The sequence below is a fragment of the Tachypleus tridentatus genome, chromosome 12 (assembly GCF_004210375.1).
Source record: "Tachypleus tridentatus isolate NWPU-2018 chromosome 12, ASM421037v1, whole genome shotgun sequence".
NCBI classification, from domain to species: Eukaryota; Metazoa; Arthropoda; class Merostomata; order Xiphosura; family Limulidae; genus Tachypleus; species Tachypleus tridentatus.
The window spans coordinates 45,229,884-45,244,225 of NC_134836.1; the positions used below are offsets into that span (position 1 = coordinate 45,229,884).

General features: G+C 32.2%; 1 protein-coding gene across 4 annotated transcripts in view; it reads left to right on the forward strand.

Annotated features, from left to right (window-relative positions):
* Positions 1 to 3,957: 3,957 nt before the first annotated feature.
* CadN (neural cadherin) overlaps positions 3,958 to 14,342 on the forward strand; it is a 154,153-nt gene continuing 143,768 nt past the window's right edge. For all 4 annotated transcript variants that reach the window (XM_076469121.1, XM_076469119.1, XM_076469120.1 and 1 more), the window contains exons 1-2: positions 3,958 to 4,118; positions 7,295 to 8,648. In XM_076469121.1, coding sequence (XP_076325236.1) covers positions 7,391 to 8,648 — 1,258 coding nt within the window. In that variant the 5' untranslated portion in view covers positions 3,958 to 4,118; positions 7,295 to 7,390. The remainder of the gene's footprint in view (positions 4,119 to 7,294; positions 8,649 to 14,342) is intronic.

Genomic DNA, 14,342 nt, shown 5'->3' on the forward strand with positions numbered 1-14,342 from the left:
CCACGACTGAAAGAGAGAACATATTCGAACCCGCCATCCTCAGATTACGAGTCGAACGCCATAACCCACTTGGCCATGCCCGGCCTGAGTTTGCTCGGGAAACATTACAGTATTTCTTAGTATGCTTTATCTGAGTATTCCTTTTTATGTGTAAATATGTAGATTAGATGTGCCTTAAACAAATAACCAGAATATTTTTATTTACACAAAAACGAGATAAAAAGAAAATTAAGTACTTCGTGTCCAGAGACTTCAACGGATCATCCTTTCTTCCTTACTTATGTTCAGCTCAGTAAACCCCGTACTCTCAAGTCAAAATATCGCAGTGCTGAACACAAAGACAAGTCTTCACTGAAACTGAGAAAGGAAAGAAATAGATAAAGAAAGTGTACTTAGGTTTAGAACATCAACTTACTTTCTTTGTCCAAAGAACAGCTTCACCTCACAATCTTTGTACTCTGACAGCGTTGGCTAGTTACGAAATCAATCTAACGTTGAAGTTCAGTCAGAAAAGAATACACCAATTCTAACTAATTTAACCCTGACTCAAAATACAGATTGATTCACCTCTATGGAGAGAAATTTGAAGACGTAATCTAACTAAATAACTGGAGTAAGATCATGTTAGACACCTCATTGTAAAACAAGACAGGTTCTATGTTCATCATGAACGATTTATTAGAACAGCAAACATTTTTATCGCACAGTTATAGAAAGACGTGTAATTCAACATTTCACCTCTCACAACAAAATATCACCAAATATATATAATGACAAAATATAAACAACCTCTGTAACCATATATCAGTTAATATTAAACATTCAGTATTTGGTTGGTCCTCCTTGTACGCTAATTATCTCCTCATGACGACATGGCAATCGAAACTTGTCACCAAAAGACGTTGCAACGCAGCTATGGTAGCTAGTTTAGGTTCATGGTTAGCAATTTTCCGGCTCAGTTCTGCCCAGCAGTTCTCAATTGGATTACAATCTGTAGACGATGCTGGTCATGGCAATCTGTTGATGATCTCCTGGTCGAGATAATCCTATATAAGACGCATATTGGGGGCAGTTGTATTGTCATCCTAGAAGACAATGTTAGTGCCAAACCTTGCTCTAGCATATGGCAGAAATTTCATCTCCATGTGAAGCTTTTAGAAGGCGCAGTTGACTTTGATCTGGAGGATATAAAGATATAATAAATAGCTGCTCAAACATATGCACTGCACCACCTCATATGTGTTCTCTGTGGAAAAGACGATTTTTCCTCATATGATCTCTAAGCAAACTTCAAACATGAATCCTGCAATCAGCTTTAACAAGCAAGAAACAGCTCTCATATGAGAATACGACATGTTGCTGGTATCTTGACTATAACTTGTTGTTTTTTTCCCAAGTAATACAGTGACGGCGGTGAATTCTGGTTGATATTGGTTTGCAAACAACCCTTCTTGTAAAATAGTATTGTTTGGCTAGTCTCCTATTCATTGTTCTTCTAGATACCTTGGAAATAATGTGTTTATACCATTCCTGTTGTAAGATGTTGCAAGATTTCTTTTGACCTTGACATGTTAACCTGATCAAAACACAATCATCTTGGGTGGTAAGTTTTCGGCATATGCCAGTAGACTTTCCTGGAACAACGCTTCCTGTTGTCCGACGACGTTTCAGGATTCTGGATACAGTACACTGGGATTCCCCTATTATCTGCCAATGTCTGTTTGCTTCATACCATTTCTAAGCAGTCGAACAATTTGATGCCCTATAACTTCTGGCACGTGACGAGGCATCACTCTACACTAAGTACAAAGAAACTGTTTTAAAAAGTGTTAGAGTGTTTCGAAAAAGATTATACCAAAAGAGAAAACACAAAACGGGTGTGTATGTGTGCTTTAACGAACAAATGTTCAAAACAACTTATACAAGTTAGAATAAGAACTTGCACATGTTTGTATGATCATCGACATCTGTATACTCAAAAGTACTCCATGCTTGTATACGATAATATCAATATAGAACAGTATGCAAACATTTCGGTAAAGACTGTGTTAGTTATGAAACATTATTCCAGTTCTTAAACTGTAAATACATCGTAAATTTCTGTTTTTTTCTTTATTCCCTACACCTGTTAAACCGACGTACATGTTGTAAGTCAATGTTAAGGAGTATTATACTCAGAAACTCGTGAATCTAAACTAGAACTAGATGGATTTTTGGTTGAAGATTTTTTTTCCTGGATGATCACTTTTATAACATTTCATCCCAAAAGAATGATAGAAACTGTACATTTTTCCGGCTAGAATAACCTTTGGTATATATAGATCCAATACATTTTAAATCATTATTAGTTAGGAAACTCATTTGATACGCAGTAAAGTTTATCAGTTTCAAAATGTGCCAGTTCTCATCAGCCTAGCCAGTTTGATTGGATATAAGAAATACTATCCAATACTAAACAAAATCTTTACTTGATATACATGAGGAAATTGGTTCAACATACGGTTTATACACCTATTTTATATTGTTTGACTGTGTTTTCAGTAACAATTTTTAATATATTTTCTGGCAACAATCTTTGTATCAATAGTATTTTTTTCCAAATAAACGGGACCAACAAATAAACAAATATTTCCATTTAAAGTAAGGTTCATTTAACTAATCGATACCTACAGTAGAAGTTTTTGTCGTACCTTCAATAATTTGCAAAATTTTCTTCAAAAATGTTAATTCTGTTCAAGAGATGGCGTTTTATAGGACAGCATTGTGCAACTTTCCCCACAATAGTGGCTCTAAACAACCCGAAATTAAACCTCATTCCTTCCAGTAGCTGCTGTCATTCATAATATTATATATTTTCCAACTTACAGATCGCAGCAACAAAAATAAACCCAAAATTATATTCGGAGCTTTTTCTTCTTTATTGTTGTATAAGTAAGAATGTGTTTTTTCTTATATTCAGTGCTTCAAGTTGTATACGAACGAACAATATGTGCGAGTTATTATGTTGGTCGAACCCAAGAGTAGTTTAACAATTTCGATTTCCCGTAAGTCACACATGAACATGCTTTAGCGGTAACACACATATTACGAATAAAAAGAACCACCTTGGAAATTAAAAGTAAATAAATTAAATACAACGAAAAAAGTATAAATTATGCTAAAACACAAAATGTTCGTTTGAACTATTGTAACGGTGCACATTTCATTATCGATGATGGTATTTTGAGGCGTGAATTTGATTTTTTTTCGTGTGCTGCATTAAGACTGTATTTGTAATTAATTATTCTACATACAAATATTAAAACTCCATCATCACTTCTAACAAAGATCGTACTCAGAAGTCGCATTCATGCAACTTAATTTTTTGACAAAAGTAATGAAATATTTAATTGATCTTCAAATGAATATAATCAAAATGTACTTGAAAAATAGCGTTTTCTTCAAATAATAATTTTCAATCCTGACATAATTGGAATTATAATTTATTCAATAGTGAAAAGTTTCCCTTTGATAAACTAGCATTGCAAAGTATGCGTGGTGGCGATAGTACATTGTTTGTCATATCTTAAAATGATCATACATCATCTTAATATAATCTGTATAATTCATTGTATTTTATCACAATGAAAATTTCTATAACAACAGGTCTAAAATTTTTATGCAGCTATCTAAAATATAATTTAAACAATGCAGTTCAGTTACCTCCGGTCTTTGATGACGTCACTGGTCACGCCTAGGATGAGTAACGCAGTTGGCTACTAGCTGTACTGGCTGTTCATTACATTATTTGGCCTCCCTCAAGTGTTCAAGTTCCATTAAAAAAAATCAGTTACAGTGGAATCTATTTTTTTCTCAGCAGTAAAGAACTAGAATAACGTTATGCAATTATAGGCTTAATATGTTTTGTTAAGATATGTGGAAGTAATTCAACTAAACAACTTCCTGGCACCGGAATTTCAGGAGGAGATAGAATCGCAGTATTAGCCGGGTTCATATCTTGGGAGGTTGCTTGGAGTTTGTGCAAAGGTTTGGGGGTAAGCTAAGAAAATTTGTAAAGTTTTCTCTATTGGCAACGGTAATCAGAAGAATGCTGTGAAGGTCATATTTCTATTTGACTGGTAGGTAAATTTACAATTTAATACGATATGAAATAATTGTAAGTTCAGCTTTGGTAACTGAAACTGCTGTAGTACTGGCAGCACTCTGTAGTAACGTCGTTTGACTTGCTTGTCCGTTGTCGTTTTGCGTTGGCGTTTAATGTTTAAAACGTAAGTTGAATGTAACAATGAAATTTAAAAGACTTTTTAAGTTATGGTTGCCGATAATGGTGTCAAGACAATATACTTCTTCCTACTTATTACATTTATCGCACCATGCTGAAAAAAAAGTATAGGATTTGTAAGTCTTAAAATTCTAACAGCGATTATTACTGTTAGCATTCCTTTTCTTCTCTGGTCAAGTCTATCTTTCATTCAATTAATTTTTCTAGCCTTGATATTAAACAATTTGTTGCCTGCAGTGCCAATTACGTCTCTTTTAAAACAAACTCGTTAAATTTCAAACAAGCATTAAGAAATTAGATGTCTTAATTGGATTCTTAACAATGCAGTAACACTAACACCAGTATGTTAAACCTCTAAGTTGTTGAAATAAATGTGCTGTTTTTTGTTTTTTTTAAAGCAGCGAGTCTTCAGATAAGTTGCAACCAATTTCAAATCATTTTCAGAGTAGTTATAAAATTGGTGAAGTCTAAACTATAGTATGACCCTCATTGATTGGAAAAGTGTTGAAAGTGAAATAACTTTGAAATATGGCTTTTTAATTTTCCTTTATTTTTTAACTGGGAAACAGGTTTACAGATTTTGTGCTTTTTCCTCTTACAGTGATAAATCCCTGAATGAAAAGATTATCTCAAACTTGGAAGAACAAGTTTTTTTGGTTTCATTTTCAAGTTATGGCTTGCTGTAGTTAATTTGTTTCATATTTATATTCTAGTAATATATATTACAAATTCTGAAAAGCAATAATACAGATTGCTGTGTTTTCAAATACTACTGTTATACTTACATTTGTTACATTTTGTTAATGTTAGGTAAGTATTGGTAAAGTCCTATGTTAATCTTTCTACTTTTCAACAAGTTAGGATAAATTATTGATTCCTCAATACTTAAATATTTTTTGTCACTAGAATGTTTTTGTTTTATAGGTATGGACATCACATTTATCATTGTCTTGTTATATATTTACTGACATCAAATACATGTGACTCAATGCTGAAAGAAGGTGTTGGCTGTTTTACTTTTGTCTTTTTATCCTAAAACTTGATCTAAAAATAGAATTTGTAAGTACTTGAAGACAAATAGGCCATAAAATTTTTCTTTTCATACTAAAAGCCTGTGGTCTAGAAATGGACAATATAGATGTTTTATCATAGTTTTAACTAAATACTTTAAGATAATTTCTTTGATATTTTTTATCAGAAATGATAAAGCAGTTGTGCTCCAAAATAAATTGATGTTTTGACTTTTGGATGAAGGTATAAAAAAATACTGGAGATCTTGGAAGCTTTATGCATTGAAGTGATCAACTTTCTCTTGAAGATAAATGTGGTTAAACTCTCAAAATTTAAAGTATAAATCATAGAAGGTTGCCTTGTGATAATTCTTGTTCAATGATTTATCAAAGTAATCTGTCAAATTGTTTTTGTTTAGACTTATGATATTAATACAAGTTTCATGATTGTACAAGTAATCTTTTGATCAAGAAATTATAACAATCTTTTTGTTACTCAGTTGAAAACTTAATTTCTGTGTTTTTAACATTTGAGTACTGCATAAAACAAGTGTCACCCACACTGTTATTGTTACTGTGACAGTTCTTTTAAAATTTGTAAACATTTAATTAAGGTGCTTATTTTGAACCCATGGCCATTCTTTAAACTTGACCATAAATTACAACGTTAAATAAAAATTATTCTAAAATGTTGATAAATCTTAAATAATTGTTAAATAAGATTTTCACACAAATTGATAACTTTGTTAGATATGCTTATATATAGTTTTAATACTGAATTTGTTTCATGACATAGGTTGAAGTTAAATTATTTAACAGTAAAATTCAAAATCATCTTTTTACTGATAATTAATGTAGGTTTTCAAAACTTTGTAAAACATTAAGTTAAACTGTCATTCTCAATACAAGAATTAGAAACTAGATTTAATTGGAGAATTGGGCTTATGTATTTTAAGAAAGCTATGTAATACATCACTGTGTTATCTGACTGTTCTAGTCTTAAAACATGAGGCTTTCACATCTCTATTTTGTTAGTTCACTAGTACTTAGAATAAAAAGGTAATACTAAGATACTTTGCCATTTTTGGTCATTTGATTTATTTTATTCATTTTAACTGTTTAACTAAATAAAATCATTTTTTCCAAATGTATTTTATACGTGCTTCTATTTATTCAACTACTAATTTTTTAACTGTGGTAACTTAAGGAACTAAGAAGGTAAACCTAATACAGTTGTCAAAACTGTCAGTTTTTAATGTCTGATGGCTGAGAGTAGTGTTACCACTTTGTGAGTGTAGAACAATGTAATCTAGGTTTTCATCTTATTTTGGTCAAACTTAACACCAACTTTGAGTGCTCTCAAAGGTTCAGCTTATTAAATTAGGTTAAGTTGTACAAAGTAAGCCACCACCTTTGTTGTAGTGGTAAGTTGGATGTTAAAAAATGGTAAAAAACAGACAAAGCTGGCACTTTTATCTGCATTATTGAGGTGAGGTGTATAATTTAGGTTGGTTACTGCAGAAGTCAAACATTACTTACAGGGATTGTGCTTTCTTAGTTTCTTTTAATGTTATTCTCTCATTTTTACAGCAAGTCTTAACAGAATAAAAATTGTGTATTTGTGAATTTCTCGCTTTATAGTTGGTCAGCTGTTAGAAATGAGATGCTTAAAAACCTGTTTCAAAATTACTAAGTGTAAAGTTAATAAATTAAAATGAAATTAAGTAATTACTAACATTTTGTATTTCCAGCTCTATATGGTAATGCATGCTAAAAGCAGCTGTATATGTTAGTAAATGCTCTGTGTATTCTACAAGATGTTATTCTATTTAGTTTGAATAAGTTAAAAGGTGGCAATATGGTAGATGATTTTTTAATATTAGTTTTCAAGCAAATTAGATAATACCAAATTTGTTTTTTACCCAAGATTTTTATATTTAGAATGGAAATAAGTCATTTGTATTTTCTGCTGTTTGCTATAAGATTGATTTTATTTTTACAGGAAGACCCAGTTTCAAAAAGAAAACAGATCTACCTGAATGCTGTATCAGAGTAGAATATTTGAGGTATTAATTTATTAGAAGACAAAAGCAGCAAAATGCTGCAATTTAAATGTGGACCAATTCTCTTATTGTTCAGTATTTATGTCTTACTTGAATGCACTGGATCTTTGGAAATAGAGAGGATAGCTATTCCTCATGATGCAAGTCCAGGTTATACCCTCAAAAAGTTTCAGTGCATGGGCAACCTCTTCAGCTTACAGCCAAGTGATTTTTCAGAAAATTTTGCAGTACTTAGCGATGGGTTACTTATGATTACCAAGGATGTATCTCATCTTATGAACAGACCAATCACTCTGGTGGTGCATGAAGAACTCCCAACAGAGGAGACAAAAGATCATCCTATATCAATACATGTCATCCACAAGAACAAACTACTTAGATTCTCAAAGGACTGCTACCATGGTTCTGTGTTTGAGAACCAACCAGTTGGAACAGTTGTTGAAGGTCTTAAAACTTTGACAGCATCAAAGTATCCAAATCATTCAGTATCATATTCGATAATCTCAGGAAACGAAGATGGTTCTTTTACCATACAGCAGTCAGAAGTCAACAGCTCATTTGTGTCAATTATCACTAATAGAATTCTAGATTATGAAGTTCAAGCTGACTATGAACTTCTCCTTCGGGCCAATGATTTTAACAACGCTGACAGTGATGAAGCTCTAGTCAAAATAAAAGTTAAAAATGTGAATGACAACTCTCCACAACCAGTTCAAGAAGTCTACAGCTTTAAAATCCCTCTAGACACAGAATTATATTCTGTCATTGGAAATGTCAGTGCAGTTGATGCTGATGGTGATCAACCTGTTTATCATTTAAGTAGTCGTCATCCTAAATTTATTATAATTCCAAAAACTGGCCAAATTTTACTTATTAACATACCTGAAGAGAAATCTTATCGGTTAATTGTTCGTGCTCATGATAATAAAAAGCCTCAGAGGTACAGTCCAGACATTCCTGTTTTTATTGAAGTTGCTAGCAAAGAACTACGTTTTGAACCTGAGGAGTCTTGGGAAGATAATTCAGTTGAAACGTTAGTACGTTCTAAAAGGTCAGTTCGTCCGACTCAGAGCTATGACTATAAGGAAACAGATGGTCACACTGTAGGGTTGACAATTATTGAGCTTGAAAAGAAGAATCCTCAAGAAATGTTCAAAATTGAAAGCCCTAATCGTTGGGTTGATGTGAGAAGTAATGGAGAAGTCATTGTAAAAGAAATTTGGGATTATGAGCAACTTAGCAAAGACAAGATTATTGACTTCTGGGTATTTGTGACAGGACCAGGAATTGCAGGTTAGTCTAAGATTGTTTCATTACATTTAGAAGTTAATTGAGGTAACTTAGCTTACTTGTTAGGCTCGTGAATATAGTGGTGCTCGTGTATACTGTGACACCCAGTAATAATGCGTACAAAGGTACATGTAATGAATATTTATTCAGTAAACACAGCTCTGAATGAATGGTTTTAATAGTTATGAAAGCACCTGAAACTATAAAAATGCAAGCAGTTCACATCCACAGGTTATTTCCTCTATAAACTTTTCTTTCAACAAAAAATGTGTAGAATTTTGTATTAACTTACTTTCTGCTAATGTTATGAAAATTATATTTGCTAAGCAAAAAAAAAACGGATACTGGTTTTGTTTCACTTACTATTTATTGAGGCTGATATATCATCAAAAAATGTACCAGTTCAATATAGTTTAAGTATTGGAACATTTTCTTGTATGATTACAATTTTTTGGATAGGAAGAATCCTTTAGTATAAGTACTTTCTTTGGTTTATGTTCCTTATTTTTGAATTTTATCACTATTTTAGTTCTTGGGTAAAGTAAGTGTATTAAATTTTAGCCAGTTGGTTTAAAATTGAAAAATAACGTTAACTACATATGCCTCCTCCCAGTTCCTCTTAATGTATGCATTTTAAATTTAAAATAGCATTTCAAATCTTCTCTAAGTAATTAGACTTGACCTCCTATTTTTTACATATTTCTGATTTTGAATCATAGATGTACAAATTAAAGAGCGTGTGAAAACAATTGCTGCTAAGTTTTAACTCATTTTTTTTTCAGTACTTCTGTTATACTGATATTTACTTTCCTCTATGAAAAATTAGCTGTATGGTAAAATGTATTGCTCATAACTGACATCAAATAACAGAGTAGCAATATGAAAGGTTGTGACTTAAACTTTGATCCCCTTTCATATAGGTTTAGACCATAACTTTTAATATATTATACTATAGATGTAAATTGCATTTCAGAGAATCATGTTTTTCGTCATTCAGTTCTGCTTTTGAATGAAGGGTCTTTGTCAGATACGTTTGGAAAACAGATCTGAAATGCTAGTAACTTCACATATTGGTGGTTTTTAATGTTGAAATGAATGAACTTGGGAACTTCAGTTAACATAATTTTTGTTAACTCCTAATGCTTCACCATCTTATGACTGGCATTTAAACTTAAGATTTTTTTACATGATTGATCTTAACTCAAACCTGGCTTAAAATTCCAATTAACTCGTTGGATGGCGACAGCATCTAACGACATTTACATTTCTTTGGCTGAAAACTGATCCAAACTATGTTGTTATCCATTATTTATGAATAGAAGTTTTGTAAGGTATGGTTATAATTATTAGGACATCATGAAAATTATTCTGGCAGAATGCATAAAAAAATTATAGGTTTAAATGGGTAGTATGATAGTTGTGAAGTTTATCTTGTACATTATGATGTTCCACCATTTAGTTTTGAATTTAACTTTAAGTAGTTCTATTGATTAATCATACAAGTTAATGAATATTGTTGGCATTTTCTTTTTCCTTTTACAAAAAAAAAAAAATCTGAATACTTTGTTTGGGTCATTTCAAAAGAAAACTTAGTAAATTTTTAAGGGTTAACAACTATTCTGCTGATTTGTTGATCATATGAAGTTGCAGTCACTTGGCCCTGTTTATAAAAGAATACTCACTTGGAATTCTTTTCATATAATTAAAACCTAATTATTAAGCACGACACATTTAAGTAGCTGAATCATTTATGATTAATTTAGAAATAAATAAAATGAACAATAACTTTTCTGCACCATTAGTGAGCCAAATGAAACACAGCTGTTACTACATGGCCTTGTTTGTTAATGGGAAATGCTTGATTTTTTTATCTATTTTTTGTTTTGCGTAAAAGTAATTCGTGAGTATAACATTTTAGCACCTATGCACAAAAATCCACAAATTTTTCTTTTAAAATAAGTTTTTTTTTCACATTTTTTTGAAGGTCTGTGCTTAGTAATGTGGAGCAAATGTTTCAGTGGTTCTCCATTAAAAATGTTGTGATTTATAATTTGAGACGTTTCTCGGTTTAAATTATCATTCTGTTGTGTAGATGACATTACATTCCTGAAAGCTGATACTTTAAAATAAGTTATTTTGATATAACTTTCTGCCATTGTATCTATATAGTCAAGTCATATATTGTCATTTACATAACATTTACAAAGCAAATTAATTTAAATGTTTAAGTGTTTTTTTTTTTTTTTAAAGAAGGATCCTGCATAACTGTTTCAGTTGGCTGGAAGTTGTAGGTTAATTGTTATTACAATTTGTTTGTTCCTTGACCATTGTGTTTCGTTATTCATGAGTAACTTGCTTTACTGTCATGTAAAAACGGAAGTATCGCTATATTATCTTTTCGGCCTTTCGTATCTATGCTAACAATAGCCTTAGAAGGAAATTTACAATCAAGGGCGTGGCCATAAGTCAACTTTTAATAAGTGGCACAGTTTAAGTCGCATATACATTAATGATTCAGGGTTAATTTAGTTTAGTCATAGTGACGAGTTCAGTTGAAGTTTGGGCCGAGATTCGCTCATTGGTTGGCGTGCTGGATTGTGAATTTTGTGGGTTCGCGTCCCGTTGTCGAAGGAAAAGTGCTCTGCACTTTGACCCATTTATAATTACATCTGTATTTGGGCAGAGTTAACTATGGGTGCCGTTGACTTACCCTTAAGTCTATTTGTTCAGAATTATGGACGGCTAGCTTAATAGCCCTTCGGTATCTTTACGCGAAAATACGAAAAAACAACAGTATAATTAAGTCTAATATTGTAGTGGCTTTTGTCAAATCCATGTGGATACAATCTTACTTGTGCTTATTGTCTTGCTGTATTGGGGCAGGGGGTATTTTTAGTGAAAGATCTATTTAAATTATTACGTTGCCACAAGGAATCAATTTGTTGCGTAATAGTCTATACCTTTGCAGTTACGACTCAGAATATTTAGAAACTTTGTAATAGAAAACATTAAAAAAACATGGAATTCGGAGTTTGTGGATAAAAGTTCTTGGTAAAATACCAAACAGGAAAAAACTTAACTACCTGTGGCTTATTTCTTAAATATACGCTAATTCATTATAGGGGGTCGTCAGAGAAATCCTGGTTTGCAGTGAGGCTTGACTCACTTGTAGATGTAATATGTGTTGCGAAATTCTTTGCGCTGATCTGTTTTCTTAACCGGATATTTATGTGCATATGAAGTTTAGGAATCTGAAATCGGTCTTTGGCTGTGTACTTGACTCTTGTCTTATTGGGTAAATTAGAGATAGTATGTAGTTTATAATATGTACAAGTAGACGAAAGTTTCTACGTTCAAACTATGATGAATGCATGCATGAATTTTTCAAATTTCTTAAAGTTAGGGATAGGTTAATTGGAGACGTAGTTGCGTTGTATATGGGTATGATTTACGAGTAAGCTGAAAGAGGTAAAATTACATATATTTGAGATTGTGATTTATATTTCATCATGCGTTTGTTTTATTGAAAAGAAACGGTGAAAAATGTTTTTCTCCTTCAAAAGCCGTTTCCGTAACGTTAAAAGTAATCTTTTTAAAGGAACGATTTTTTTCCTTTTCCATATTTTTTGTGTAGTTTATTTCATTGTTACTTGAATGGCGTGATATACATAATTGTATAAAAAAATTTGAAGTAATATAAAGGTTTGTTTTTGAATAAAAACAATGAATACTGATTTTCTTGTTCAGTAAAACACATGGGTAACAACATTTAGACATGTACATTTTAACCTTTAGGGCGTGATAAATAAGGTGAAAATGAAGGGAAAAACGATACCGGTGCTACTTTAGATATACGAGGGCGTGCAGCGTATTTGAATCCTACCTTTATACCGTCGACGTACGGTGTAACTTTGTTCTTAAACTGGTTTATCTGTTCCCCGTCTTTCCCTCCTGTCTCATCGTTCTAGCGTCTTGCACATACATTGAAGATCGTCGCTTAAGGTAAAAGGCCGTTGAACCGGTTCAGAGGAAAAGGTTGTGTGGAAATCTTATGGAAGCTGTTATGGCTGTGACAGAAAGCTTGGATTAGGTTTTGATTCGGACTACATTTTTCGTACACTAGAGACGTAAACACAAATATTGTGTAGGCTTCCTTGCGCAATATGACTTAGGGCGAATGTTCAATTTAAGTAATTATTAAGGGATATATTTAACATATGGTATATTAAACCCTTACAAAAGATACTGTAAGATCCTCTTGTGTTGAAAGTATGCTCCTGTCTATTTTCAAGAATTGAAATTATTAATTGCATGTCTGGGGATCATCGTAATTTTTGATGTTGCAAATAAAACCATAGTTATAAAAAAATATCAAATACCTCTAAATATTTAGACAAATTTGGTAGCTTCAGTCAAGCTTATCTGAAATTCAAATTATTCATCTTATGCCTATAAATGACCACTTCTTACTTTTTTTAACGTAAGATATCACAAAGTATAGTGGTTAACATGGTGTATTGTCAGTTCATCTGTTGGTTGTCTGAGATATCGCGGATGTATAGTGAAACTGCATTTCATCATATAAGTATGGTTACCATGAACAGCAGTGGAAGCCTGCCACTGATGTTTTGTGCTTATTATGAGAATGTTGATAAGGGCCTAAGTTATCCTTGACCACATCTGAAAGAACTGCTTTTAAATTATCTTTGGTCATGAAAGTCACCTGGCAGAAACCTGTATCTTTCAAACTGTGTATGTGCGTGGTTGGTTTGAAGTCCATTGAGTATTTGATTTATGTTTCATCAGAATATTGACCAGTTTAACACAGTGGGGGTTGATTTTTATCACACGTTAGAATGAAATTATGCTAAGTACTGACGAGTTGTTTTGTTTCTTTCCACGAATGAAATGTATGTTGGTGGTGCTGTGTGTACATTGAACAATTGTTCTAACAAATGACTTTTATATATATATAAAAGCAATCGCAGCCATGTCTGTGTCCCAACCGGCCTGATGATCGCTGGATTGAGCGAAACGCTTCGTCGGCAATAGATATGAATAACAATATTGTTACTATACAGTCTTGAAGTATATAGTAGGCCTAATACAAATTTCTTATGACTACATTACAAAAGTGTTATTTTACTCATTGAACCATTTTAGAATTTAAAGGAGAGAAAGCTGGGCGTTTTGTAATGCTTCTTATATTGAACTTTGGTTAGTATCTTGCTTATCTAAACTGTTATATTTTATTCGGTATTTATTTTTAAATCGTCATGCAATATTCACTGCTAATAATGGGTGGACTGTATTGTAAGGTTAGTGATTCTCAGTTGTTTGACACCAAATTAACTTCGTAAACTGTTATGGATAGGTAACAGTATCAGCATTGTGACACATGCTTTAACTTAACACGTTTTAAAACATTTTTATTAAGAAGCCTATAGTTGAAGTACCCAGTGTTGTACTAAATCTTATTAAAAAGGTAAAGAACAATGGACAGAACTAATGACATGAAACTCAGTTTTGTGCTACATCTGATAAGAAACTTTTATCAGTTGCAACTTCTATCTTGTACAAGTTTTGACCCAAAATTGTTAATATCAAAGGGAATTGTTCTGCAATAGTTAAAATAAACAAACTACGTATTTAGGCAGATACTAAAATTGGTCGATGTATTAAGTAGCATATAACTAG